This window comes from Epinephelus fuscoguttatus, linkage group LG6 (assembly GCF_011397635.1).
Source record: "Epinephelus fuscoguttatus linkage group LG6, E.fuscoguttatus.final_Chr_v1".
NCBI lineage: Eukaryota > Metazoa > Chordata > Actinopteri > Perciformes > Serranidae > Epinephelus > Epinephelus fuscoguttatus.
The window spans coordinates 32,691,208-32,718,950 of NC_064757.1; the positions used below are offsets into that span (position 1 = coordinate 32,691,208).

A 27,743-nucleotide genomic window follows, 5' to 3' on the forward strand; every position below is an offset into this window, starting at 1 on the left:
ATTAGATGCATTTATCTCCCATCAGAGATCCACTGATACTGTGGAGTCAATCCTTTTATATCTTTGGGTGTAGCTATATTGTGGGCATGGATTTTTGTATGATTTTTGCATCAGTTTGTTAACCATTTCATTCATTTGGATGAGCCAAAAAACAAACATTGCTATCAGCAAACAGTTTCTAAATTGATATGCCAAAATCGTAACTATATAATGACATTTAGGGGACCAATATTTCCATAGACACTTACATACACCCAGATAAAAGATTTTATCTATTGCCTGCCTTTATGCAGTATGTTCCAATAAAACACTGAGATAACTTTACATGTTTTTGTTCTGTAAAATGTTAAACAGTGGTGTTTTAAACCCACACTGTGAATAGGATGCATTTGGAAGGACCCTTTGAATCAACTCATCAAAACCATTAAACAAGAATGTAAATATGGGACATTTTACCATGCTTAATAAACCCATGAGTTGTCTTTGAACCATAGTGTTGCCAACTTATAAACTTATCAAGCAAAATCTGAAGGAAATAATAATTATAAGATGGGAAATTGGCTTCTAATTCCTCTGGATGTGCTGAGTTTCTCTCCATTAACACCATCCCCATCGTTATTTGTGATATGAAACAAACATCCGCGGCGTAAATAGACCCCAGATTTGTCTGGACATGTCCCGCTGTATGTAACGCATCCATGTAAAGTAATTTTAGCCGCTGGCATCAGTCCTCCATATCTTTGCCAGCTGTCTCCGTCACCCGCTCGCTCCGTTTGTACCTCCGCGGACTCCGTACGACATTGTTGACAACAAACATGGCGTCCTCAATGTCACTTCTCGGTTTGGGACGTTTATCTGTTGTCAATGCTGCTTATAGATTGGCCCTGAATCCCATCAGGTAATTACACATAGATTGTTTATTGGTTTTATATCGGTGTGTGTTACTGTGAGTCGTTTTGTTTGAGTTATTTTACTACAAGTCGGCTAAAGACGAAGCAAGCAGGCCGTGTGTGTGGCATGTCACAGGCTAGAGAGTGATGTAAGCTAGCAAGCGTCAAAGCATAAAGTGTTGAAATAACTCATGCTAGAGGTTTTACGCTCTCGTTTGGACACAGTGTGTGAGTTTATACACTTAACTACGTCACTGCTCTTATATTTAGCCTTTAAAGTGACTCGGCTGTTTGCAAATGTCGATGTTATCCCGTGTCCTTACTACACTCGGCTAGCAAGGTAATTAGCTAATGCTAGGTCTAGCTAGAACTCAGTTTAGGAGCTAACGCAATTAAACGTTTGTAATTGCTCTGTACAACATGTGCTGCATACCATGACTAATATACGGCGAGACGGGAGCTTTATTTAATTGCAAACCAGACTGGAAAAAATAATTTCACGGACTACCTCAACACAGCTAGCCCCAACCTAACAGCTAACCTTACAGTCAGCTGTAGGGAAGCTAATAGCTAGCATTCAAATAACACAACTCATTCAACGCTTAGTATGTTTAGACACAATGCATTTTTTTTGCCATAACAGACATGCCATTATTTGATGGATATGTTCTGTTTCTTCCTATTTGATTCATGGTTTGCACACATATTGCATTTGATGGTGTAAGGGTGTTCTTCTTAGTTATTACACCCAGCATATTTTGTGAACTGCACACTACTGCACAAAATATTTCCTCAGCAAGATGCATTTAACTGTCATATATTCCTTGAAGTTACTTCTGTTCATAGTAATGTTACTTTATGCATTGTGTTTCCTGCTCAAATAAGTCTACAACACTGCCTGTAACAAAGGCTAAATATCTCATAAAGCTTGATCTTTTCTAACCATGTTTGACTCATTTTGCGAGCTGAATGAAATGATCATTACTTCCCTGCTTTCCTCGCCATTATATCAACATTGCTAATGATTTTATTTGCAGCTCACATAATCAGTCTTTAATCTAGATGGGATATTTTTGAATATTTGATAATTGACTTTGAAATATTATTGTATTTTATTTTATGTCTCAGTTCTATCTGAGCATGTGGACAAGCGGACATCAGTTGGTGTCAGCTGACATTTACCTTTCATGCATTATTAGCCTGCCTGCCACCGTTGAATGAACGCCTTTGAAATTTTATTAGATTATGAAAAGTAATTTCCTAAACATTTGGAGCTCAGTGGCTCTATGTCAGGCACAAAGGTTTCTTGAATAGTGAACATTAAGGCAGGGCAGCTTTTCATACTCAAGTTTAATAAGTTGTGATCCAGTGCATGTTGCAGAGCGACATGTATTTAGACAGTTTTTGCTTACTTTACCATTTGGTTTTGCTTACTGAATGAAACAGCATGAAACATTCTCTGTGCACAGTCCAAGTGATAGCCTCCTCAGCTTCTCCACTCAGAGATTGTGTGAGATGAGGTCATCAACTAGTAGATGTTAGGTTTGGTTGCATTGCTTAACCAGAGGATATATGGGTTTGTCCAACTGAAAATTCAATTTTTCACACTAGAAATAAATTTCACGGCCTTAATGTGAGGTCATAAAGTTACTGATGAGAAGAAATGGACAGATTTATTTGATAAGACAGGTCATTGGCTAAGAAAGTTGGCTTTTGAAACAAAAAATTCAAAGCAGAAAAGGCACACAGTAGTTGAACAAAGAGCTTAAACTGTTGCACATTGTCCTCATTTGTAGAGAAAAAAGTAAAAGCTATTTTCAGTATTGATTGATCAGTCAGTTTTTCTTTGACCTTTTCAGTAAATATTTGCTTTGTCAAATATTTTAAATAAACTTGGAAACCATGCACTTTATCTGATAAGCAGTAAAAAGCTCAGAACTTTTAATATATAATACGATGAAATATAAGAATTTGACAGCTGCTCTCACTTATGAAGCTAAAACCAACAAATATTTGGCTTTTTGTAGAAACTAAACTGGCTGCATTTTATAGTCAGTTATCAGAAGTACTATCTATTAATATTCAATCATTATCTGATGACTGAAAAACCTTTTTGTCATCCAACCTTTATCAGAAACAGTTTTAATTATACACTTTATCTTAGTGAGTGCAGTCTACAGGGTTTCATTCAAGCAATGACTTTAGGAGCAGATGTTTGTACATACATATATGTGTGTATATACACATATATGTATATATATATATATATATATATATTTTTTTTTTTTTTAATTCCATCAATGTAGAACGTTTATGCCAGAAACCATCGTGTTGGTCACAACTTTTTTTATGTATTTTAATTTAAAACTGAGATGATGTAGGGGGAATTCTTTGTGTGAAAATCACACACTTGAAATAAATGCAAAATTGCAATTATCAGGGCATTATCTGGAATGTGATTATCTGGAGTAGCCCTTCGCTGGCTGAGCCATGATGGCACATTGCTGTTTTGTGACAGGACACGGCTGCACATTCACAAAGAGCTACACAGTCCTCGCCTGACAGTTGACCACAGCCAACATTAAGCACGTCCTGTCATTAGGATGAGAGCGAGAGTCTGCCAGAGATTCACCAGACAGAAGTAATAGGTGGCGGGGGGGATTCCCTCCTTGTCTCTTCCTTTTCACTGTATCCTCGCCCCACCGCTTCCTCCAAGATAGTCAGTGATTGCAGAGTGTAACTTTGTGTTTGTCTAATTTACTTCTTTGTCTGCCTTCGGCTGTCCGTGCTTTGCGTGTAATGTCTATCTAATGGTTTTCAGGTCTACAAGCACATCAACATCAAGGCTGGCAGAGAAACCAGGACAAGACACGCAACTTATTACTGTTGATGAGAAATTGGTAAGGATCCCTCAGTGGTCAACGTGACACACAGATTGATGTTTGTCTGTTCTACTGTCTTCTAATTACCTTCCTGGAAAATAGTTAAAGAACTCTCCTAATCCGCTGCCAAAATGAGCTTGTATCAGACAGTAGGCTTTTGTAGCAATATGATGGTGATGGCAAAAGTTATCATTGGTAGTTCTGTGTGAGCTGGCAGCTCCCATTAATCCTCTATTTACACTCCTCCTAACTTTTGATGGCAAGTTTTTAAGAAGTTGCTCTAACAAGTGAATAGTTTCATAAATAGAGTTTAGTTGGAAAACTAGTTTAATATGACAGTGTTTGATGCCAGTGTAATTCAGATCAGCTTTAACTTAAATTTAAAAAGCAACATATCTGGAATATGGTATAAAGCTTTATGATCATTAATGACTGTATACTCATATTGTACATTTAATGCCATTGTCTTCACTGGCAAAACCACCAGTTAATGTACAGCTCAGTCATGTACACTCAGGTCACAATCTACAGTTTTCTTTTACAGACATTTTTGTTAACTTTGTCCATGATATCTAAGGCTGCAACGATTCATTGACTAGTTTTCAACTATTAAAGTAATCTCTGACTAATTTGATATTTGATTAATAGGTTTCAGTAATTGTTTTTTAAAGAAAAAAAGTAAAAATTCTCTGATTCCAGCTCCTTAAATATGAATATTTTCTCATTTCTTTACTCCTCTATGAAAGTAAAGTAAATATGTTTGGATTGTGGACAAATCAAGACATTTGAGGACGTAATCTTGGGCTCTGGGAAACACCGATTGACATTATAGACCAAACAACTAATGAATTAAATGAGAAAATAATTGACAGATTAATCAACAATAAAAAATAATAGATAGTTGCAGCCCTAACTCATCTAACAATATAATAATCACACTAGATATTGAAATATGTGTCAGTATAGTGCAATATTTTTTAACAGTACCACAAACTTCAGCCAACAACAGAATTACTATGAAGTTTAATCAGCACCACTCAAAAAAAAATTAACAAAAAAGATAACATTAACCTTGTGTAACCTTCGGTTTATGGTTTGCTATTTTTTGATCATATTCTTTCAGAGCAAGAGCATAATAGATTTGAGGTTGAGGTCATCTACACATTTCCAACTCACAGTTTGACAGGTTATATCTATAAACCATCTACTCAAGAGACAGTGACCATTGGCAAAGACTAGGGGATGGAAATCTCCAGGTACCTGGAAAAAAAAGTTTTTATTTTGATTACAGAGTATTTTTTAAAGGATCTTCATGGATCTAAGTATTTTCCATCTTTATAGTGACACAACAATAGCACAGTTACTAATATCCACCAATACAATAGAAAGAATGAGGGTATTGCTGTTATAGTGAAGTGTCGCCATAAAGTGTAAGTTGTATCTTAGCTCGAATGTGAACAACACAAAGCCTAAACCCAGGTTATCAGTGCTTTGATAGAGGCAGTTATCATTCACCATAATGCTAGTGATCTATTTTGCTCTGAGGCAACATCCACGCTAATATCCTTTAATATTAAAACGCATGTTTTTTGCTACGTTTCCATCTAGCATCCACACCACTCTGGCATATTCAAACCTGTAACACTGAGACTTTTAAAAACGCTGCTGGCTCTGTTTTAGTTTGAAAAGTCTGGGCTTGCATTTTAGTCTGAACTGGTGGAAACAGAGACTGTTGAAAACAATGGCGCAGAAACCGATGTTCCCTTCTTAGTTTGGTCTTCAGTCTGGACGTGTCAAGTCAAAACATTTAAGCTAGGTCTCACCTTTTGTCAAAAGTCATGCTTTGTGTTATGTCATCCTTGTTGTTTGGGTATTCCTCCCTTTACCATACCTTCCTCTGGTGATGGATAATACTCCCAGTACCGCTGTAATATTTCACCATACTCCTTTGCAGTGACTCACAATCTATGTTTTCTGCCATCTCGACCACCTCGTCTTCGGTCCAAGCAAAGAAATCTCTGGTCTTACTTTTCGCCAATACTGTTGTTCCTCTCTAGTATTTTCTGTAATTAAGCAACCAACCACAGACTAGACAATCTGCTCCCTGTTTACACTAGTGTTGTCACGATACCAAAATCTTTGTTTTGGTACCAATACCAATATGAATTTCGATACTTTTTGATACTCTTCGGTACTTTTCCTAAGGAAAAGTCCTTTTGGATACAAAGCTTTAGAACAATAAATAGTAGGGTTGTAATGGTACTAAAAAAAAAAATCATGGTTAGGTAAGTACCTCGGTACGGACGTCACGGTTTGGTAACTCAAATCTCCCACCAAGTTTGTGTTGTCTCGTGTTGTCTCCCTTTGCGAGGCAGACTTTCTCTTGTCTTTTTTCACATACGCCAGCTGCGAATGTTGATACAGGTGTTGTCATACACACCACTTGTGCAATCTGTGCTCCAATAGGAACAAGAAAGGCGTTTGTGTGCATAATTGAGTAAAATAAATTAACTAAATTAATGAATTTAATCAATTTCAAAGTACCTGTATTTTCCAAATGCAGTATAGTACCGTTTGGAATACTCTAGAACCGCGGCCCTATTTTAGTACCGGTATACCGTGCAACACTAGTTTACACTGGTACATGCATTCCCAGTTTACATGAATGGTCATGTAATATGCATTTTCAGGCATGTTAGTATGGACCGAGGTCATTTCTGAAACTGTGCTAAAATGCTTGTTTGTATAGTAAACACTTATGAAATGAAAACATGTAGCCAGAGGTGTCAAAGCTTTGACATTTGCTCGAGGGGTCTTCGTTTGAAATGAAAACATGTAGCCAGAGGTGTCAAAGCTTTGACATTTGCTCGAGGGGTCTTCGTTTGGCAACAACAACAGCAGACTGATATGCATGTTAGTTGCATTGTCTCTATTGACATGACATATCTTGCCTACTGTGCAGGTTTTATCCAGCTCTGTTTTGTCCTCATAAGAATCCATAATTTGTCCACACTGTCACTGTTACAGTGAATTAGAGTGCACAGATTGGAGTTAGTTATCTGTGCTCTATTGTCCCTAAGGCAGCTTACATTTAGCTTAATCTTGCCTTTGGTTCTCTTATTATCTAGTTCAGTTGGTGATTTTGTCCAGAATTATTCTCTCTCGTCTTCTTAAGCATTGCAGCTGTTATTTTTTCTGTCTTTACTCCTCAGTGATGAAAGTCATTCAGACTACTCCGCAGCACTTTTAGAACATTGTTGGACTCACGGTTAAAAAACTGATGCAGCAGAACCAGAAACGTTGTTTTTTTTAATTCTGTGCATTCTTCTTTGTCAAAACCTGCCGTCCAGTTGCTTACATTACAAATACAACTTGACTGCCTGACATTTAGTTGTGAAATGCTATTGGCAACTAATGTAGCCTTGAGCCGCTAGCCTCAAGCAGAGATGATGAGTGGGCTATAGAGGTCTGGTGACCTCATTTTTAAAAATGAGTTTAATTTTTCAAACTCGTAGTCCTCATCTCTAACTTCAGTTACATCACTTGAAGTAATTTATCAGACCTCGTGCAGCTCTCTTTGCATCTGTAAAAGGCTCAGCACAACTTTTTTTTGCCACACATGTGGTAACACTTCTGTAGGCAGTGATTTGTACACTGATGCTAAATAGTTGAAAAGACAATTGCGACGCTTTTAAAAGATTCTTCCCATCCCTATCAAGAAGGGTTACCACTTTTATATCAAGCTTATGAGGACTAAATCAAGTGTTTGGACAGTGTGCATTTGTTGCAGTGACTTGTTGCTGTGGATTCTGCCTGACTTTGCAATTTGTCCGATCACCACAATGTTTTTGCAAATTTGACCAATCATCGTTGTAGCTTCCCATGAATTTCACCAGTCTTAGCAGTCCCCTGCATAACGTCACCAAACTCATTTCCTTGTTTCTGGTTTTGAAGATGCATACCTGTACGACACTAATGTCTCACATTTTCCAACAAAAAATACTGCTAGAGACCACACAAGGCAATACCTTGATGTTCTGCAGGAAAGCTGGGGTAAACTGCGTACACCTCGTGCGACATTGTGGTGGAACACAAATGACACTGATTGACTTAAAAATGTTGTGCTGCAAAGCACACCCAGGGGATGGCTGAAATGTACTGACAACAGACAAGACAAGTCACAATGACAGAGGCTGTCACATCCAGATCTGTTACACGTGCTGAAAGAATTGAGGTGAGTTAGATTAAATGTGCAGGGTTAGTGGTTGTTAATGTAGTATAAATCACAACCTCATAACAGAATGGAACAAGTTGCCTTTGATTTTGAATAAATATTACAAAACATCACAGTGTACACTGCACATTTTTAGAAAGGCTGTCGTGGAGTCATGCATTTTAGACTGCAACAATTCCCAAAAAAAAAAAAAAAAAAAAGCCAGTGAAATCCTGGAGGGACTCTTTGTCATTCATGATGATGATTAGTTGATTAATCAGTGAGTCAATCAACTCATCAAAGATCTGTTTTGATAGTCAGTTAATTGTTTTTGTTTGATTTCCAAGCAAAAATTCCAAATACTCACTAGTTTCTGCTTTTCCATTGCATAATTTAATGCTTTTCTCCACCATTATAAATGATATCTTTGACTTTTTGGATTGTGAAATTGTGAATGGCATTTTTTCACATAATATTATTTGATGAACAAAAATGAGTTAATTGGGACTGTGCTACTTAAACACGAAGAAATCGTCTTTCTCCAGGAAAATGTTGCTGGGGAAATTAGGTTTGAACAACATGATGTTCAAGAAAGTAACTGGAGAAAGCCGCTTGTAATCCAGTTACTGAAGTGCATGTAAATGTACCTTATGGTAAAATCCCTTTGAAGCTAAAATGCTGTATTTCTCCCTCTTTACCTAGCAGTTGAAGACTACAAGTGTGGCTTTGTTTCGTGACATTCTGTTTGCGGTCTTACACTTGTCAACTAGTGTGGCTCGGGCACACTGTAGCTCCAAAAGCATTTGGAAAACAGGTTTCAGTCCAAAAACATGTAATCAAAGCTAGTTCACAGGTCAGCGGGTGACTATGAAGTCAGAATGACCTTTTCTATGAATTATGAGGTACAGCTGTATTTAGCTTTATATTTCATCAGACAGAGTCCCTGGTGCCTCTTTTCATTAAGTTGTGAAGCGCAGCCTAAACAGCAATAAGCATGCATCTGAAGCGGCCAAGGTTAGCAATGTACTAACTGTACAAAACAAAGAAGGACCTTTGAAGTGAACGCTTTGTCATTAAAAGACGAAGAAGATAGGAGATAACGGAGAAAGAGGGAGTTTGGGGAGAATGTGGGAGTCTGTTGTGGACTTGTTTGGGGGGGGGGGTTTGCTGTGTGTGGGCAGCGTCAGTGCGCTTTTGTTCCAGACCAAAGCTGACCATACTGGCAGACAAACCTTTGGCTGGGCGGAGTGTCTGTCTCTGTCCTCTCAGTAGGGGCCACTGAGAGGAACAGCAGAGGAGAGGAAAAAAAGGGCCTCTAAAAAATGGGGAGGGGGTGAAAGAAAAGAAGCTTGCATGGAAAAAAGTTTGTGAGACACCCTGAGACTCATGAAAAAGACAGTGGCCACTTCAGTGTTGTCAGCCACAGAGGTTCCTTTGTGGCATGCTGTTGCTGGCGACGGCGGGAAGTACTCTAATGCTCACCCAGACAGGCCAAAAAGAGAGGCCCTCAGCTGTTTACAGTACAGTGGTCTCCGTCTCACATGGAAGAGGGCAATGAGAGCACTCTCCCTTTTGGGCATTCAGCGTATGTCAGCACGCTAGTCATTCATCAGGCTGTCAATAAGTGTGAATTGCTTTCTGGTTAGACCAATCAAACAAAGGTCTCGATCCACTGAGAGGTTATGCTGGGTTCGCACGCTGTCTCTCTCAAGCAGCCCGAGGAGACTGTGGTGTGCCGCTCGTTGTATGGTGAACATTTCTGAATAACCTCATTTAGATGAGGTTGCATTTTGGCCTGGGTAAATGATATTTTGAATTCACTCCAAAAACTTCGTCTGAATGTTTGTGTGACACTCATTATCTTGTCCTTAGTTCTCGTCTGTCCCAAAAAATGCAAACCTTGCAGGAACTTGCGTCTCTTCAGTTTGTTTGGCCATCTCCATTACAGGCAAATTTAGGCTATGAAGGGCAAGAATCTCCTGTGGGTCAAAAATGTGAACTAATCCAGTAAATAGGATTTTTGATGGTGTTTGTTAACAATTTCACTAAAGGCTGCGTACAGGAAAATAATGGGTTTTGATTAGTCATTAAAGTAGCTATAATCAGTGTTTTTCTAATAACAATGGATTAAATGACTGTGGCTTGTAGTGATATACCCTCGCAGTGAGCAGTATCACCCAACTCTGCCTTTCTGAGCTTTTTGGCGTCTTTCAGCTCATTGTTTTGGTTTTCTGGCAAGTTACTGTTATGGTTCACTTTCACAACTCTCATTGGTGTCATTTCCAGCGGCAACAGTCACCTGTTTTCAGCAGTAGTGCTGTAAAAACCCATGTTTGCTACCTGTCCAGAAAGATAAAGGCAACAAACAGCAGTGAACATTGTAGAGGTTTTTGCAGATTAAGAACTAGATAATTCTCTCAGAAGCCCGAGATAAAAGGAGAGGGAATAGTGGACACATAAAAAAACTGAATCATAATGTTACCCCGTATCTTTACGAACAAGTTTGCACAGCTGCCCCCTGAAAGTTGAAGATTCACATTATCAGTTGGTGACCCCCTTAGTCAACTGAGGTTTTATGTCAGTCAGTATTCAGTGTATTTCTGGGGCCATTTTGGACCCCAAATGAAGCTGCAGAGTGAGTTCCTCACTTTTACGCTGCTCTTCGACGCAGGCAGCTGTGGACCCAGACCTAGGATGAGTTTGAGTGAGACGGAGGCAGCTGAGAGACTTTGCCCCGTCAGGGTCTGGAATAACATTATCTCTGCTTCCTGCTTAGAAGTGGTGAACTTATAGCTTGTAGCAACTTACTATGATACAGTCTCTGGCTTTTGTTTGTTATGACGTGTTGGTAAAAAAAATGCTGCACATTTCCAATCTTCTCTCTACGCAGTTAGGATGCATTAGCTCAGAGGATTGCCTTGGCTTGTGTACTATTTTATATAAACATTACTGTCACCCTGAATGTCCAGCCAAACCCTGTTCAAATTGGCAACCTTTATATGGGAAAAAAAGGAATGAAAAGGTTGAGTATTCATCTTTAACAGCCACATCTGATTCGACTAACATAATTCTGTGTGGGGCACAGCCCAAAAAGTCAATCAGATCAACTTTAACCCCCAAGTATCAAGAAAAATCAATTATTTCAAGTTTAAAGGCATCTTTCAAGTAAAAGATGTCAGACTTTCCCTTGTTCATGCTATTGAAGTGTGAGGATTTATGTGGCTTTTTTTTTGTCTTATGTGATAAATTGAGTGTCTCTGGGTTATGGACTGTTGGTCGGACCGAACACATTTGATGAAGTGACCAAAGGCTTTAGGAAATGGCAATGGCCATTTTTGACTCTTGTCTGACAGAACAATTTATCGATTTTTAAAAGCGTAAATGGCAGATTAAGTAACGAAAACAATTGTTTATTGCAGCTCTACTGTGTATCTCGACTGTTTTCATCTGTTTCCTCCTATTTAAAAGCTCGCATAAAATGACAAACCTGCCTTAAGTTTGAGATTTGTTTGGTGCACAACTTTGCAGGCATTGTCTGTATTTCAGAAATAATGCCAAATAAAAAGACCTGCGTGATGGAGCTCCAGTGCCCAAAGCTGTTCCCCACAGTGCCCATGCCGACCTGCTTTTGTTTGTAATTACTGTTTGATTAAGCATGCTGGGCAGCTCCCAGGGTCCGGCTGGCTGGCCACTGATACACGGCTTTACACGGAATGTCTGCGACCTCCTTCAATTAGAGTCAGGCCTTCGCTTTACTCTCTGGCCCTCTGCAGAAACAACTGCGGTTATAACCTTAGCAGCTGCTTCAATATGCACTAATATAATATCTCCCACTTATGCCTGAGTGTCTGAGCGCGTCTTCCTGCTCCAGCCGTGGCCAAGTGCACTCCCTCTCTCCACATAAAGACAACACCATAATCTTAAAGCGCTTGTGAAGCCTTGTTATAGAGTTCTCTAAAGGCACTAGGGTTTTACGAGACAGAGGAGGACAGTTATTAGAGTGTGGGGAATCGAGGGGGTGGGAGGGAGTTAGACGAGGAACGGAAGACCATATTAAATTGGTAGGACCATTTGATGCTTGGCATGTTGAGTTTGCTAATCTGAAATCTTTGGTTTCTTGCGTATTTAGAGCACAGTGCTTGCTTGGCAAGTAACATCACATCTGGACAAAAGATGTGGGGTTTGATTGCGTTAACGCTGTTGAGTCTGAAGGTAGGTTGTTGGTTGTTTTTAAAGACTTAAATTGAAATCAGATTGAAAGAGCCTGAGTGTGTCAGTGAAGATTTATCATGTAGAGATATTCCAAAATTCCCTGATACAGAAGTCACTCAAAGGAAGCCGGTTAACACACGATAGTCTCAGTCAGAGCCATTCAATTGGACACACCAGTTTGCCGTGTGACACTTGAGAACTCAATTTCCGCAGAATTAAATGTGTTTTGAGTGTGTCATTGGGCAAAGCACCCTGAACCACTGCGACCTCAAGCAGGTATTTGCTTTCACGTTTGGCAATTGCAAGAAAATAAGCATGTAGGACAACAAAGACAAAGCACCACAATAAAAATCCAGCCATCCCAACTATGAGGATATATTTAGCACAAGCAGTTTAAGTCTGCAGTACAGGGGTGTATATTCTCTAAGCCTGTCTAGCCTCAGACACACAGTGACCTACAGTGGAGCAGACCACATTCACCACCCCACCCCCCTTCCTCTCCCTCTCATCCTCCTCTCCTACCCTTCCTCCCTCCTTCGCACATAGACAACTTAAGTGTCTGTTTTGTCTGGTTGCCCTCTCATACGGCGCACTTATGCAAAAAAATCTCTCGGCTCAAGTTTGGAGTAGTGGGTCAGAGGATGTTGGTCTTTGAAGAGTGCCAGACAAGAGGCTTTATTATGTATCATCCACTAAATAGTATTTCATTCATTAACACTCTCTTCCATAGAGACTAAGCCTCTTAAGAGGACTCCTCAGCCCTGTCAGCGCTGGCTAGTTTTAGGAAGTGTCTAGCTGCTAAGTGTTGTGTTTGCAGAACGGATAAAAAAGGGCTTGCTACTTCTGTTTGCCTACACTTCTGTTTATTCATGCTAGTTGGAAGCTAAAGGCCCTTATTCTAATTTTACAAACTAGTTTTGGTGTCTTGCACTCTCGTAAGTCTGGTTTTTAATGTAACGATTTTATTGTAGGTTATCGTGACAAGAACAATTTAACACACATTTTTAATTTCACAACTTGAGCACTTGTAATTTGATCATCAGAAAGTTTATCGTCAACCTTGATTATGGATTAATAGACATTTTTTAAGCAAAAGTGAGACAAATTCTCTTGTTCAAGATTTATAAATGTGAATATTGTTTGTTTTTGTCAGTCATCTGTAACAGTATACAGAACATCTTTTTGATTTTGTACTGTTATTCAGGCAAATCAAGACATATCCATGGGCTGTGGGAACTTGTGATGTTGCACCATTTACTAGTGGTTGTTGTCATGATCAATGAAGGCTGTAACGGCATGTGTATTTGTACTGTACTGTCATGGCACGGGAGTCACGGTTCAGTGCACGCTGCCACATGCAGAATATACAGTATGTAGATTGATGCATGTAATGTGGAACCAATGCTCATACGCAAGTGGAAAGTTCTAGCCATACCCCTTTAGGAACATGTGCTGAGGTTAGTACAATCGGTAGATCAGTGAGTCAGTTGTGATATGGCGTTAGCAAATGAAACACCAGAGCCCAAAGACCCACCTGCAGGTTTTCTGGTTAGCAACAGCAGCAACATAAAGAGAGTGCTGCCTGTAAGACTAGGACAGCGTGTCTGCGTTCCCCCATTGTTGTAAAGGATGCAAATGAAAACACATCTAACATGTGATGCTCATTCAAATGCATCACCCCGATGTGCGTTCACTGGTTTGGTTGCTTTGAATGTTTAAATATAGCCAAGGTAGAAGCAATCTCAGAACCCATCAGCTGTCCTCTGAGCTGGGCCAATATTTCAGGCTGATCAGGTGTAGCCGGCAGATATCCAGGCCAAGACTTGCTTTTCCATGTGCCCGTCATTTCGGCTAATCTCTGCAAAAGCAGATATTTGCATGTGATTGCAAATAAATTCAAAAAAGGCTAATATAAAACTAACGTTTTGTCAGACAATAGCAAGTGTGTTGAGAAATTGCATTTCGGCCAATCTGTCCCACCTCTGGGACAGATTGGCCGTTAACCAGCCATTTAAATGTGATTGGTCAATGCTTCTCAGACTACAAACCGAAACCAGAACACCTCTGATACCAAAGCCTTGTCTAGTCACCCACCGATTCTGCATGCATACATAGATATCTGTTCATATAGATGAAGGTGGAACTAATTGAAACACTCCTCCTGATGCACAAGTCCATTTTTTTTTATTATTCTATGTATCTTGGTATTTTCAGTTTCATAGCATAAGAGATGCTTTTCAAAGAAGTTCCCAGATCTTAAGGGGACGTCCTCATATTGGTAGCTTTGTATGACTAACAGTCCAAAACTTTAAAGATATTTAGTTTACAATTAAAACAGAAAGAAGCAGCACAGCCTCAAATTTGACAAGCTGAACCCTGAGACTGTTTGGCATTGCTTGATAAATCATGAAAGCTTGAGGTTATTTTTTAAAGCACACTGTAAATGGTTTCTTTGAGATGTTGTACAACACACACACACACACACACAGATGACTGTGTCTCTATCCAACATGTGCATAAATGACCCCTCCTCTGTCTTCTCTTTTTCGATTGCCGGTATGTGTAATGTGAGATTCGAGATGACCCTCATGCCAGCTGCTTCTCGTTCTCCAGTGCTGAACCACTTCCACACACGAGGAAGCAACATAATATTTGTTTCTATTAGAGACACCCCCCTATGTCAAATCAGTAATTGGCACGCTTTCTCCACTTCAAAGACATCTGAAGGTGGGAACCGGCAGAGGCTGATGAGTGAGGCTCTTGGTCTGGGTGTGGGCTGGACAGTGGGGGGTTAAGGGTGATGTGTTTGGGCTTTCACCACATGCTGACTCAACATGATTCAGCTCGGCTGACCTTATGACCCCTCCTGGCTGCTGAGCTGCAGTTTTGGCATACGGGTGTTCATGCTAAGATAGGCTGGACTGTACTCTTGTCACAGCTGTCACGGTGTCCACCATGACCCATAACAGTGTTGTAGTGACGCTAGAAATGTTTTGTCTGAGTCAGACATCCACAGACATCCTTTATTTGTTTATTTGTTTGTCTGCTTGGTTACTGTACTAACAGGAAAATACACTCTGTGCCTCAGTTTAGATTTGCAAACCCTAACAAGTCTTAAAAATAGGACCACCAGTACCAGCGTGTTTAGATAGTTTGACCCTGTATCCAGGCTGCTCCTCCAGGATTAGAAGATGCATATGTCTGTAACTAATGATTATTTTCATTACTAATTCCTCTGTAGATCATTATTTTTGACTAATTGATTATTTGTTGTGGCCATAAAATGTCAGAAAATAGTGAAAAACCCATGGTTATGTCTTTAAATGTCTTGTTCTGCCCCACAGGACAATACAACAAAAGATATTTAGTTCCCAGTGATATAAAAGCAGCAAATCCTCACACTGGAGAAGCAGAAACAAGAGAATGTTTGGTGTTTTTGCTTCATTAACTGACTTAAATAATTAATGAGTTATTACAAGTCAAAACAGTAACTTCACATCTGTCTCGCATAGTTTAATGTCTGTGGTTTATTGGAGAGCTGATCATAATTGAGCGGTCCAGGATCATTGCAAGAACAGATGTGAATTTCCTCTTTATGGTTTATTTTAGGTTTAGAATAATCCTCTTTTTCTAAGTACGCACCAAGGGAGTATCAAGTGATTGAGTGAAAAAGACAGGCCTATTCAATTCAGTAAGTGAATGAACAGTAATGTTTTCAGAAGATGAGGTCCTCGTCTGCATTTCTCCAAACCCGCTGGCCCCAAGTACCACAGTATGAACCGCTGTTCAAACCTCTCTATGCAGTCGATATTTTCATCAAAATTGTCTGGTTTAAAACATTTATGTGATTTGTGTTGCTTTACGTAATCATGTTCTCAAAAGATGCATCCAAAAGTGATTTAGTGATACAGTCTGGTTTTCATTATTTAGGGATTTTCTTCTTACTGGCAAACCACTTTTTCACTGCAGGAAATGTGAGCATTCACCTGCAAATCATCCAGAACTGACAACATGTATTGGGGGACAGTCGTGGCTGGAGGACAGTTTAGTGAAGTCCAGTGAAGAACACATTCTGTTTTACAGGAAGATTTGGTCCGGTGTTGTGCTCATTGACAGCCGTTTCCCTGGTTTGATGAACACAATCCAATCAGAGGTTTGTAGGTGAGGTTAAGAATAGGGATGTCACCCCCTGCCAGAACCAGGAAAATGGCTACGATATTTTTGTCGAGCATGGATGAGATTTATGCAGTTATACAGGTTGTTGGTCAACTCTTAAAGAAATAGTACTTCGTACTCTGCTCAAGAAGTCTCCAATACTGGTGGAGAAATGGACTGTCTCACGACGTTTGCTTACAATTATTTCCAAGCACGAAACCCTGTATCATGTACATAAAATGAAACGGTGCTGAGGAAATGCAGGCTCAGTTGGCTGCTATTTTGCCACCTCAGAAATTGGCCACCTATAGTATTGATATCAGTGTAAGTGTACACTGTATTTAGAGTATTTTAACCACCTTACCTCGCCTTCAGACAGCCCTTTTCGATGAGGAACTGAAGCAGTCATTTCAAAACCACCAGACTCCTTTGACAAAACACTTTGCAGAACTCTGGAGTTGCTGATCTCTCTGCCTCCATCAGTTAGTATAAAAGGTAAAGTGGAGGAAATATTCAAAATAAAACATATTCTTTGCCTGTGTCCAGACGTTTGAATCTGTTCACTCCACCAAGTTTTCTCGGAATATGAGGCAAATGTACATTCAAGACGTACGCCCAAACTGATATTGACCATAGGTGGATAAAATAGTTAGCTGCAGCCCCATCCATTGTTTAGCTTCATCATCAAACTCTAGCCTAGAGAGCCAAATAGTGCAATTCGCAAAATGTGATAAAAGTCGTCATCCACTGCTTAATTGGTTTGGATAAAATATCAGCCTAAGCTTACATGAAGTGAAAAAAAAATCGGTCCGATTATCTGTATTCATGATCCACACCTGAGCCTGTTTAAGGAATACTTCACCCACATCATGACCATTTGTATGTCAGTTAGTCATGCTGTGTTACCTTGAATTCGTGAAGAAAATTTTATTTTTCTGGCATGCCTCTATGGACAGCAAACATATTGATATGACTATTTTTTGCAAACTCTGACAGAAGTTGTGCTATATAATCCAAGTATCATTTATCCAGTCGTATGGATTTTTGCTAAAACTTTATTGTGTAAAACTAATCTGAAAGGGGAACTTATCCATGCTCTCTCCAAAGCCAGACTCCTACATACTAAGGTATGTTAGTGAAAATGTATGTGTTTTGGAAGTACAGATCGTACAACTGGATAAATGTGTCTTGGATTACGCTGCACAACTTGTGTTGTGAGAGTTTGTAAACAGATGTTTTAGTTATGCTGTTGTTAAACAGGGACCACAATCAATCAATGTATCAATTTGTTCGCAGTTCTCCGTGGAGGCATGCAGGAAAAACATTTTCTTCACAAATTCAAAGTAACACGCATGACTAATTGATATACAAATGGTCATGTTCTAAGTGAAGTATTCCTTTAACAATATGAAGGCTATTTCCGTAAATGGAGAAATTAATATCAAGATGGAAAAATCTGTTTTATTCACATTAATCTGAAAACAATTTATTCCACAAATGTTTTGATTTAGAGGCAACTCTGCCCTTAAAAAACTTTTCTTTTTACTATTCTTGCTTTTTGATGTCTCGTTATTTCCTTTAGTTTTCACCACTTGAGCATATCTAGATTGTTGAATCTTGTTTACACAGAAATCTTCTGTCCTCGATCTCTGTTGGAGCATTAGGGGTACCAGCCTTCAGCATTCTGGTGGGCCCAGCGGCCCCACAGCGACAAGCCCCTATGCTCTTTATTTGGCACGTAGCCTGGAGGTGTCAGAAATATCGACACGCTTTCACGTGACGGAGACTTTGCCAGCCTTTTTCCCCCCTTTCTTAAGCCCGGCATTCTGCTTGCCCAGCCAGGTATTGTAGGGCCCCGTGAAGGCCCTGTGAATAGTGTCAAACTTGATAGTTCTCATTTTGCTTCCTGTACATGGCTGAAGAAAAAGTGCCCACCGTGTGGGTTTTCCTTTTGTGATGGCCCTCTCTAGTCTTCCTGGGAACACACCACATTCCAGCCACAATCATTCCCTTTGTGAATCTGGGTATTGTGGGTGAGCCTGTTATGCCGATAACCCTCCTAGCTTTCAGTGTAATGCATGCAAGTATCATAGAAGTCTAGACTAGTATTTTTGCAAACAATGCCAGATAATGAGCAGAGTGTTTTCAGTGATTTGGCAGAGCTTTTGTTTTGACACATCCTCCCTCATTCATGAAGGACCTTTTGTGCTCATCCACGCCTAAGATGTGATTTAAGGCCTGCTACATCTGGACAAATTATTGCGCCAGTTTACCATACATGGGCCTCATGTGTCAGTTATGGTTTATGTAACGTACATACGCCGTAACCATAGTCTGGCCCTGCTAATCCCAAAGGTATAATTTCTAATGCGTCTCTGGGAGGGATTTTCATGCATCTATCCCCCAGAACACACCAGACCACAGAGCCGCTAAATGTTTCTGACTGCAAATTTGATTTACCTCAACTCAAACGGCACTTTCTGTACATGATCCCCCCCCCACCGCAAATGTGCTATGGTTCACTGTGTACAAAGTATTTTAATGGTTCTTGTCTTTCCTCCAAAACTCTCAGGAAGTTTTTCTTACCTCTTGAGTACAGATATATTGAACATAATCCATTAAAAATAAAAACTTATGTCCTGCAGAAAGTAATGTTTTAAAACATTTTTGATCACCTGCTGCAGACTCCAAGTAAAAAAAATACCCTGGCATCTCATTTTGCTGCTCTCTCACACTGTCTTGTGTGTTATTGTGTCATGAACCGTCCACCATTCCCCCTTTGGGTGAAGAGAACATGTTTTCCTCCTCTCTGTGACAAGAAGGAATTGTTAAGGTTAAGTAGATAGGGCAGCCGGAAATAATTACCAAGCACTTGCGAAGTCCCCCCCCCCCCCCCTCCCCTTTGTTCGTCTTTTCCCTTTCATTTTAACAGTCTTTTCAATGTGCAGATCTTGTTTATGATTAAATTCAGTCTGGTCTTGCCTCTGAGCATGGCAAAAGATGTTTCACTGAAACGAGCAGTAGTTTAGCAGTTGGACCTGTAATTTACAAGGCTTAAATACCATTGGAAGCTCCTTTGCCAAAGGAAAGGCGGGCTTTTGTGTGGGGTTCATGCAAAACGACCCCCTTTCTACAAATCAACTGGCAGATGACAGACAATGATGAAAATTTGATTCTTTGAAGTTGTAATGGCCATTGAAATGTGTAAAGTTCTTGTATTGAAAAGAGAGCACCCTGGAAAGCCCTCAGTCTTGGGTGGCTGGTGCCTGCGTGCTGGGAGGTTCGTCTGTGTTTTGTCGCCGACTTCCCATTGCTTGTTTGCTAATTCCCTGAAGAATTGGACCAGATCCTTGATAGGAGCTTGAAGGGGCTCCAGTTGCTCAGGAATATGCATTTAGTACGCCCGAAGGCCCCTCCTCCTCCTCTTGTCGCGCTGGCCTACTTTCTGATGGTCTGGAATAAATCACCTCAAGTATTAGGCATTAATTTCATCCACCTCGATTCAAAACAGTACGAAAACCAGCATAAAGATGGCTAACATACGATATACGTCCATTGAATCCAGTATGGGCCTTTCCACATATGTAGGCTATGTTTTATTCTTGTTTTTATTCGGCTCTTACTCTGAAATTGTCTAAAAAACAAAACTGTGATTAATGAACTGTTGCCTCAGAGCAGTATTCAGCCCATTTAACACTGTTGGACATTTACAAGCAACATATCAAGAAAGAAAAAATTACAGCTCAACTTTGACAGGTCGAAGCGTAGGAAAGATTTATTTGTAGTTGCAACAGTTGTGCTGGCAGAGACAAATATGCCCACAGAGTGAACATCAGATCACAGAAACATAAAAACACAATCCAAACTCTTTTGTTTGTTTTACAACGTCTATAAAAAGCGTTCATGTTTTATTGTTTTTCTGACACTGAAGATGTACTTGAGCTATTTTTGACCCCGATATTTAAAAGTGAGTATAAATCTCCACAGATCGATGTGAAGTACAAAAGTATAAAACATAAAGTACTTTTTATAGCCATTGAACGTTTTCCTAACCTCATTTTTCTGACACCAAGAACACATTGTCAGGGCTTCAAGTTGTATTTTACAACACCTGCGAGCTAACTGTTAGATGACCTTTCTCTACAAACGCACACACATATATCTTTGCATGAACTCTTATTCTTTGTAGGGGAAGAAAAAGACATCAGTCACAAAGTCAAATGAAAGTCAGAACGGTTCTTGCTGCTCTGCAACCAAGAACATGTCAGTTTGCAATTTTCATACACATGGTAGCATGGATGAGAAGCTCTGACTGCTTTTAGTTTTGACTGCTCAGTTGAACCCTGTGAGTTCTGTGTTTTGCCGCTTACAGATGGTGGCACTGACTTGTTCTCCATAAATCATTTACTCAGTACACATTATATAATGATTAGGCATTCATCATAAATTTATTGATCTTTACTGGACAATATGTTTCTGAGTTTGTAAAGTTGTTTGCAAATGAGTAGCTGGATTCACATCGCATCAGCATTTAAGTGTTTGTACCGTTAAGGTCTAGTCAACACGTTGACAGGTGTTTTTGAAAATGCGGCTTTTTCTATGCATTTAGGCCTTTTGTTCTCAGGCTAACTGCATTTAAAGCACTGAAAACTGTTGTCAAACTCCATCCAGGGTGAAGATGTTCAGTGTTGACGTGTAGACAGGGTAAATAGTTTTCAGCTTGAGACGTCAGCGTATGCGCTATTATCTCCTTTGTGAGGTGTCACAAATGAGGCAACATTTTGTGCATGGCACATGTGACCAAAATAGTCCAGGTTCTTACCTTGTTAACAGGACTTCTTACATGTTTACACATAAACGTATGGTTACTCTGCCACTATATTGAAGAACAGAGGTCACAGAATGCGCTGTGGAGGTCATTGCTCCAGTTAGCTTTCTGCTAATAGCTTATTTTCAGGCTTCTGATTGGCTCACATCTTCATATTCTTCTTTGCATGGCTTTAAGGCCCAGGCACACCAACCTGTCATCAGAGAACTAGTGGCAACTAAGGCCAACTGTTGCATCGACACACGTTGCCTGTGTCTCAGCCAAAAAGTTGCACATGAACACACCACAAGGCCACGACACATGTACGTTCTGTGCCTGTGTGATAGGAAATAACTCTCCATACTAGCAGGCCACGTTAGTCTGTACTCATATTGAAAAAGGGAAACCCGAAGTTTTCTTTAGCCATTTGTTTGTTTTCTTCACTTCTGTTTTGCCTGTGCGATGAGCTGAACTGCCAGAGTGATTTCTCTCAGCGAGGGTGTCTGATGATGCTAAATCAGCTGAACGAAAAGAAAAAAGCCGACGAGTAGCAATGGTGCGTGACACAGTGCAAAACCTAGGGGCACCAGACACTTACTGACGGCCCGACATTGTCCGACAGCCACTTGTCAGCTCGGTCTGTCAGTGCCCTCAGAATTACAATTATATTGTTGCCTGTTGGTTTGGCGTGCTCTTGACAGCGCTTCAATTGTGTATTTCTGTTATTATTTTGATTAAGATTTTTTGACAGTGCTTGTGTGGACAGTATGTTTTATTTATTTTTTGAGAATGGAGGAAAAACCCAGTTTTCAAAAAAAAAAACAAACAAAAAACAAAACATGTACGTGTGGACGAGGCCTCACTTGATTATATGCACTTTTTATAACATAGGTCATGGACAGCTGAAGTATATATAGGTTTTATTTGTTCCTGGTATTCTCCACTCTGAATTTTTATTAACTCTGTTACTGACAGTAGGATGTGCTTTGTTTCTGTCTGTCCCTCAGGACATCACCTCTTTGACAGGAGTCCCAGAGGAGCACATCAAAACACGCAAGGTTCACATCTTTGTTCCCGCCAAAACGGCCATGCAGTCGGGAATCAACAGCACCAAAAAGTGGAAGATGGACTTTGATACCAGAGAGCGCTGGGAGAACCCGCTGATGGGCTGGGCCTCAACGTAAGAACCTCCGATTTCTAAGTGTTTAGCATTTGGATCATAAAACATTAATACTTGTCTTCAGCTGTGTGACTGTTGAGTGGCTAACATCTCTCATGCCTCTCAGGGCTGATCCCTTATCCAACATGGTGCTCAGCTTTTCCTCCAAGGAAGACGCCATCGCTTTTGCTGAGAAAAACGGTAAAAAAAACTAACATTTTTTTCCCCAAGATAAAAGATAAAACATTAGTTATAACAGTGAATACAATGCCTCCACTAATCATGGCCAAAGAGATCAGAGTTAAAAATGACAGCAAAATAATGACACACACCATCTCTGAAGTTGTACCAAAGTTTATTCAGCAGAATGAACAGACACAAGTAAGAACTTACATGAACACAAAGTTAAGTAGATTTTAAAGATTTGTATTTGTTATTAGTTGCATTAGTCACATTATTTGGAGCGTCAGTAGTAATTTCCTGTCGTTAGAAGGAGGATTGTAGTGCTGATAACAAGGGAGGTGGTTGCCAGTTTGCTGCGTCGACTGCATCAGGGAGCGATTTGCTCGGTGCAGGAGTAACTAGATTTAATCTGGATCAGTGTGAACTTTGACCCGAACTAAAATAGAGTTGGTTACAGCTTCTTACATAAACGTACAGCATCGCTGGAGTGCTTGACCATCCCAAATAGTGACTGGGAGCTTTTGTTTTATTTATAATAATGTTATATATGTCTGTGTATAAACAAATGACCTACACATTGAATTTATAAATTCAGTGTGGTAAATTAAGTATGAAAAGGTGGATAACAGAGCAACTGCCCTTTAACCTTCTGAATGTGATGTGCTGCAGTTTGAGATCAATCGGTTTTCGGATGCTTTTTGCATTTTGTCAAACAGACGTTCTAATCTTGAGATATTAATATTGTTTTAAATGTTCACAGTTTATTAAAAGGAAAGTTCATCCCAAAAGCAAAACATATTTTTCCCCTTACCTGTAGTGCCATTAATCAGTCTAGATCACTGGTTCACAACTGGTGAGTCGCAGTCAAAGGGGGTCATGGGTCCTTTCTAAATGGACCACAAGTGACTTGTGAATGTGTAGTTTGTAAAAAATAGACTTTATTTTTAAGTACAGTGAATATCCTGCACAGAACTTTTATTTTAAAGTGCCATTTCCTGCTGTAGAGTGAGTAACTAAAGACAGCTGCTGAGCAGAGACAGCAAACTAGCTCAACAATGTGGCCAAACACAAGTGTGACTCTGAAAATATTAAGCTGTGTCGACCATGAACTAATGACTAAGGGCAAATCTGAACCTTGTGGCTGAACCAGTTGGGAATCACTGCTCTAGACTGTTATGGTGCGAGTTGCTGTGTATTGGAGATATCAGCCTGCTCTTCAATATAATCGAACTAGATGACACTCAACAGCAGTGTCTCTTTCCAGAAATCATGACTCAGTTACTCACGATAATCCACAGACCTTGATGTGAGGAGTTTCATGTGGGAACTATTTTCTCCCTACCGAACTACTACTGCCAACCAGATCACTGTGCAAAAGGAAGGACACATACTATACTATGGCTTTTTTTCATGATTTTGGACGACATACTATACTATGACTTTTTTTTCATGATTTTGGACGACATACTATACTATGACTTTTTTACGTTATTTATGAGGACATACTATACTATGACACTTTTTCATGGTTTATGACGACATACTATACTATGACTTTTTTACGTTATTTATGAGGACATACTATACTATGACTTTTTTATGTTATTTATGAGGACATACTATACTATGACACTTTTTCATGGTTTATGACGACATACTATACTATGACTTTTTTACGTTATTTATGAGGACATACTATACTATGACTTTTTTTCATGGTCTTGAACAACATACTATACTATGACTTTTTTTTCATTATTTATGAGGACAGACTATACTATGACGCTTTTTCATAGTTTATGATTACATACTATGACGTTTCCTCATGGTTTTTGACGACATACTATACTATGACTTTTTTTCAGGGTCTTGAACGACATACTATACTATGACGTCTTTACAGGATTTTTGACAACATACTATACTGACATTTTTGCATGGTTTTTGATGACATACTATACTATGACGTTTTCTCATGATTTTTGACGACATGCTATACTATGACTTTTTTCATTGTTTTTAATGACATACTATATCAATCAATCAATCCGTTTTATTGATAAAACACAATATCACAAATCACAATTTGCCTCACAGGGCTTTACAGTATACGACATCCCTCTGTCCTTTGGACCCTCACAGCGGATAAGGAAAAACTCCCCCCAAAAAAACCCTTTAATGAGGAAAAATCATGGTAGAAACCTCAAGAAGAGCAACTGAGGAGGGATCCCTCTTCCAGGACAGACAGCACGTGCAATAGATGTCGTACAGAACAGATTAACATAATAAATTTGCAGTAATCCATATGACAAAATTATATATAAAGACAGACAGAGACAGAGAGAGAAATAAAGACAGAACCAGAGAGAGATGCAGGGCAGACAGTAATGACAATAGCTTATAACAATAATAATTTAAGTAATCATATAATAATAATAATAATAATAGTAATAATAATAATAGTAATAATGGTAATTGTGGTAGAATATGTTGTAAGCATATCGTAATAAATGATAGTATATGTATGTGACAATAGTCACATATGTATAATAACAATAGTTTGACTAATAATAACAGCAGCAGTAGGAGGCATCAGGCAGGTTCACAGCATCAGCAAAACTAAGACACACCATCCAGACACAGCTGTGATGATATGAGTTAACCTGCGAGACAGTGGAGCACAAAGGCTCTGGAGAAGAAGCTGAGTTAGTGACATGAAGCAGAGCCGAGTTAACGAGATGCAGTAACAGAACATGAACTTGAGCAAGTGAAGAAGAAGCAACTTTTCAGAAACTAAGGAGAGAGAGAGAGGAGAGAAGGGGCTCTGTGTATTCTAGGAGGTCCCCCAGCAGACTAGGCCTATGTCACGTTTTTACATGATTTTTGATTGACATACTGTACCATGACTTTTTTTTTTTTTTTTTTACATGACGCTGAGTGGCATACCATGACTTTTTTTCATGATTTTTGACAACATACTATACTACGACTGTTTTTTACATGATTTTGGACGACATACTATACTATGACTTTTTTTCATGATTTTGGACGACATGCTATACTATGACTTTTTTTTTTTTTTACATGATTTTGGACGACATGCTATACTATGACTTTTTCATGATTTTGGACGACATGCTATACTATAACATTGACTTGTCATAGCTGGAAAATCACAGGTGAAATTGACAACATTATTGATGGCTCAGTTCCATTAATTGTCCCTGTAAGCTATTGAGTCAGCATGCACACTGCCAGGACCTCCCCTAAGTGGAATGCAGTCATCATTAATGTCATTAATTACACCTGTGCTTTTTATACAATGACAAATCAAAATGTTTGCAGTGAAAAAGGTCTATCTAGAGTGATAAATAGCACTAAAAGTAAGAGGAAAAATGTGTGTTATTGATTTTGGAGTGAACTATCCCTTTAAAGCATTCACACTAACTTTGATATCAGATAATAGTGATAATAATACAACACCTGTTAAAATGCCTTTATAGCAACAAAGACATGTGATGATGGTGTGTGGTCCTTCTAACAAATCAAGTAATAAAACATAAAGCGAATACTTGGGAGGACTAACAGGATCATTAGACAATTGCAAACAGTCCTTCTGCGTTAGTTAAAGTGAAACAAAGTTGATGTAGTTTTCTGTCCAGCATCGCTCAACACAAAGTTCACTTTGACTCAGAGAACTGAACCATCTGGGAGAGTTTGTTGAAACTAAGCGAAGGAAACTGGCTTACTCTGTTTATTGCACGATGAAAGTGATTAGTGCAGTTCTGACTCCACACAGCCTGTTGATGTCTACAAAACACCTCACTGTGTTTGGAACTCATCCAAAGTGAATGTATGTGACGTCTTTGGCCCCATCACTTACCCTGGTGTTTCTCCTTCAGGTTGGAGCTACGATGTAACAGAGAAGAGGACCTCAAAGCCCCGGGTGAAATCCTACGGAGCAAACTTCTCATGGGACAAGAGGACCAGGAGGTCTGCTAAATAAACTGAAGACACCCATCTGTTAGTTGGCTTGACCTCAGTTTGTCCCACAGCGGACCTGTATCATCACTGTCAATAAATCTACAATTATATATGTGTGAACCAAACATTTGGGTCATTATCGCTTTATTCTTCAAACATTCACCTCATTACTGACTACCTGACGTGGTCTTCCCATTTAATGAAGTGTTTGTTCTGTGAGTCGAGTTGTGCAACAGCAGAACAGAGGGGAACATATTATTACAATTAGAACCTGTTTAAACACAGGGATAAATATATCTGCAAGCCAAAAGCAGTGACATATTTCCTGCGTGAGTGTGTGTTTCCATGCTGTTACCTGAACTGCTTCAGTGCTGGAGAGCTGCATAACTGGAATCTAAATAGGAGCTTGAAAGTTTTTTCTGAAAATGAAAAACAAACAATTATTTACTTCAACATCTGTGCACTGAGGTGAATGTGTCTTTCATTTATTCAATTCATTCAACACCACGCAACCCTCCCCGACATCCTCTTGTAGCTACAAAAAAAAAGGTTACCATATCTTCACCTAAAATGTTAACCATCACTATTGAGAGCTGTTACATTAACCCGTGGATCATTAAAATGTCTTAAAATGCATAAATTCATAATTCTAAAAATTGCCTTAAATCAATTTTTCAAACTGCTGCCCTGACCAGGATTTTGCAGCATGGCTGAGGCTTGGTGTATTTTATGCAAAACATTTTTCTACCATAGCACTACAGTAATCAAAGCAGTTGGATCCCACATGCAGAGTGAAAAAAACAAAATTGCCAAGTCATGTTTTATGTTACAAAAATCATCGGGCAAAATTGTCACTGACCCTGAGTAAAAAAAAAAAAGATGTCTGTTTTCGTAGCATTAAAAATAAAGTGTTAAATCTAACTTGCTTCAGGCAGTAGGAACCCTGAACATGTGAATTTTATTTCTTTGGCATCATTGATGTGGCTCTACTAATACTTGAGATGTGAAAATCATTTTCACTATTGATTATTTGATTATTTTTCTTGAATAATCTTGTTAATGCGTAGTCTATGAAAGGTCAGAAAATATAAAAAATCCCAATGTAACATCCTCAAATTTGTCTTTTGTGTATCACCAACAAACCCCCAAAATATTTAGTTTACTATCACGCAGAACAAAGAAAAGCAGCAAATCTTCACAAGTGAGAAGCCAAAACAAAAACAGAAATGTTTGGCATTTAGCTTAATAACATCACATT

At 39.2% G+C, this 27,743-nt stretch overlaps 1 protein-coding gene across 1 annotated transcript; it reads left to right on the forward strand.

The window, feature by feature from the left end:
• Window positions 1-740: 740 nt before the first annotated feature.
• Window positions 741-26,610, forward strand: ndufs4 (NADH:ubiquinone oxidoreductase subunit S4). The gene is made up of 5 exons (XM_049577950.1): window positions 741-898; window positions 3,712-3,790; window positions 22,167-22,339; window positions 22,446-22,519; window positions 26,404-26,610. Exons 1-5 carry the CDS (start codon window positions 816-818, stop codon window positions 26,505-26,507), a joined length of 513 nt encoding a protein of 170 aa, XP_049433907.1. The 5' UTR covers window positions 741-815; the 3' UTR covers window positions 26,508-26,610.
• The last annotated feature ends 1,133 nt before the right edge of the window (window positions 26,611-27,743 follow it).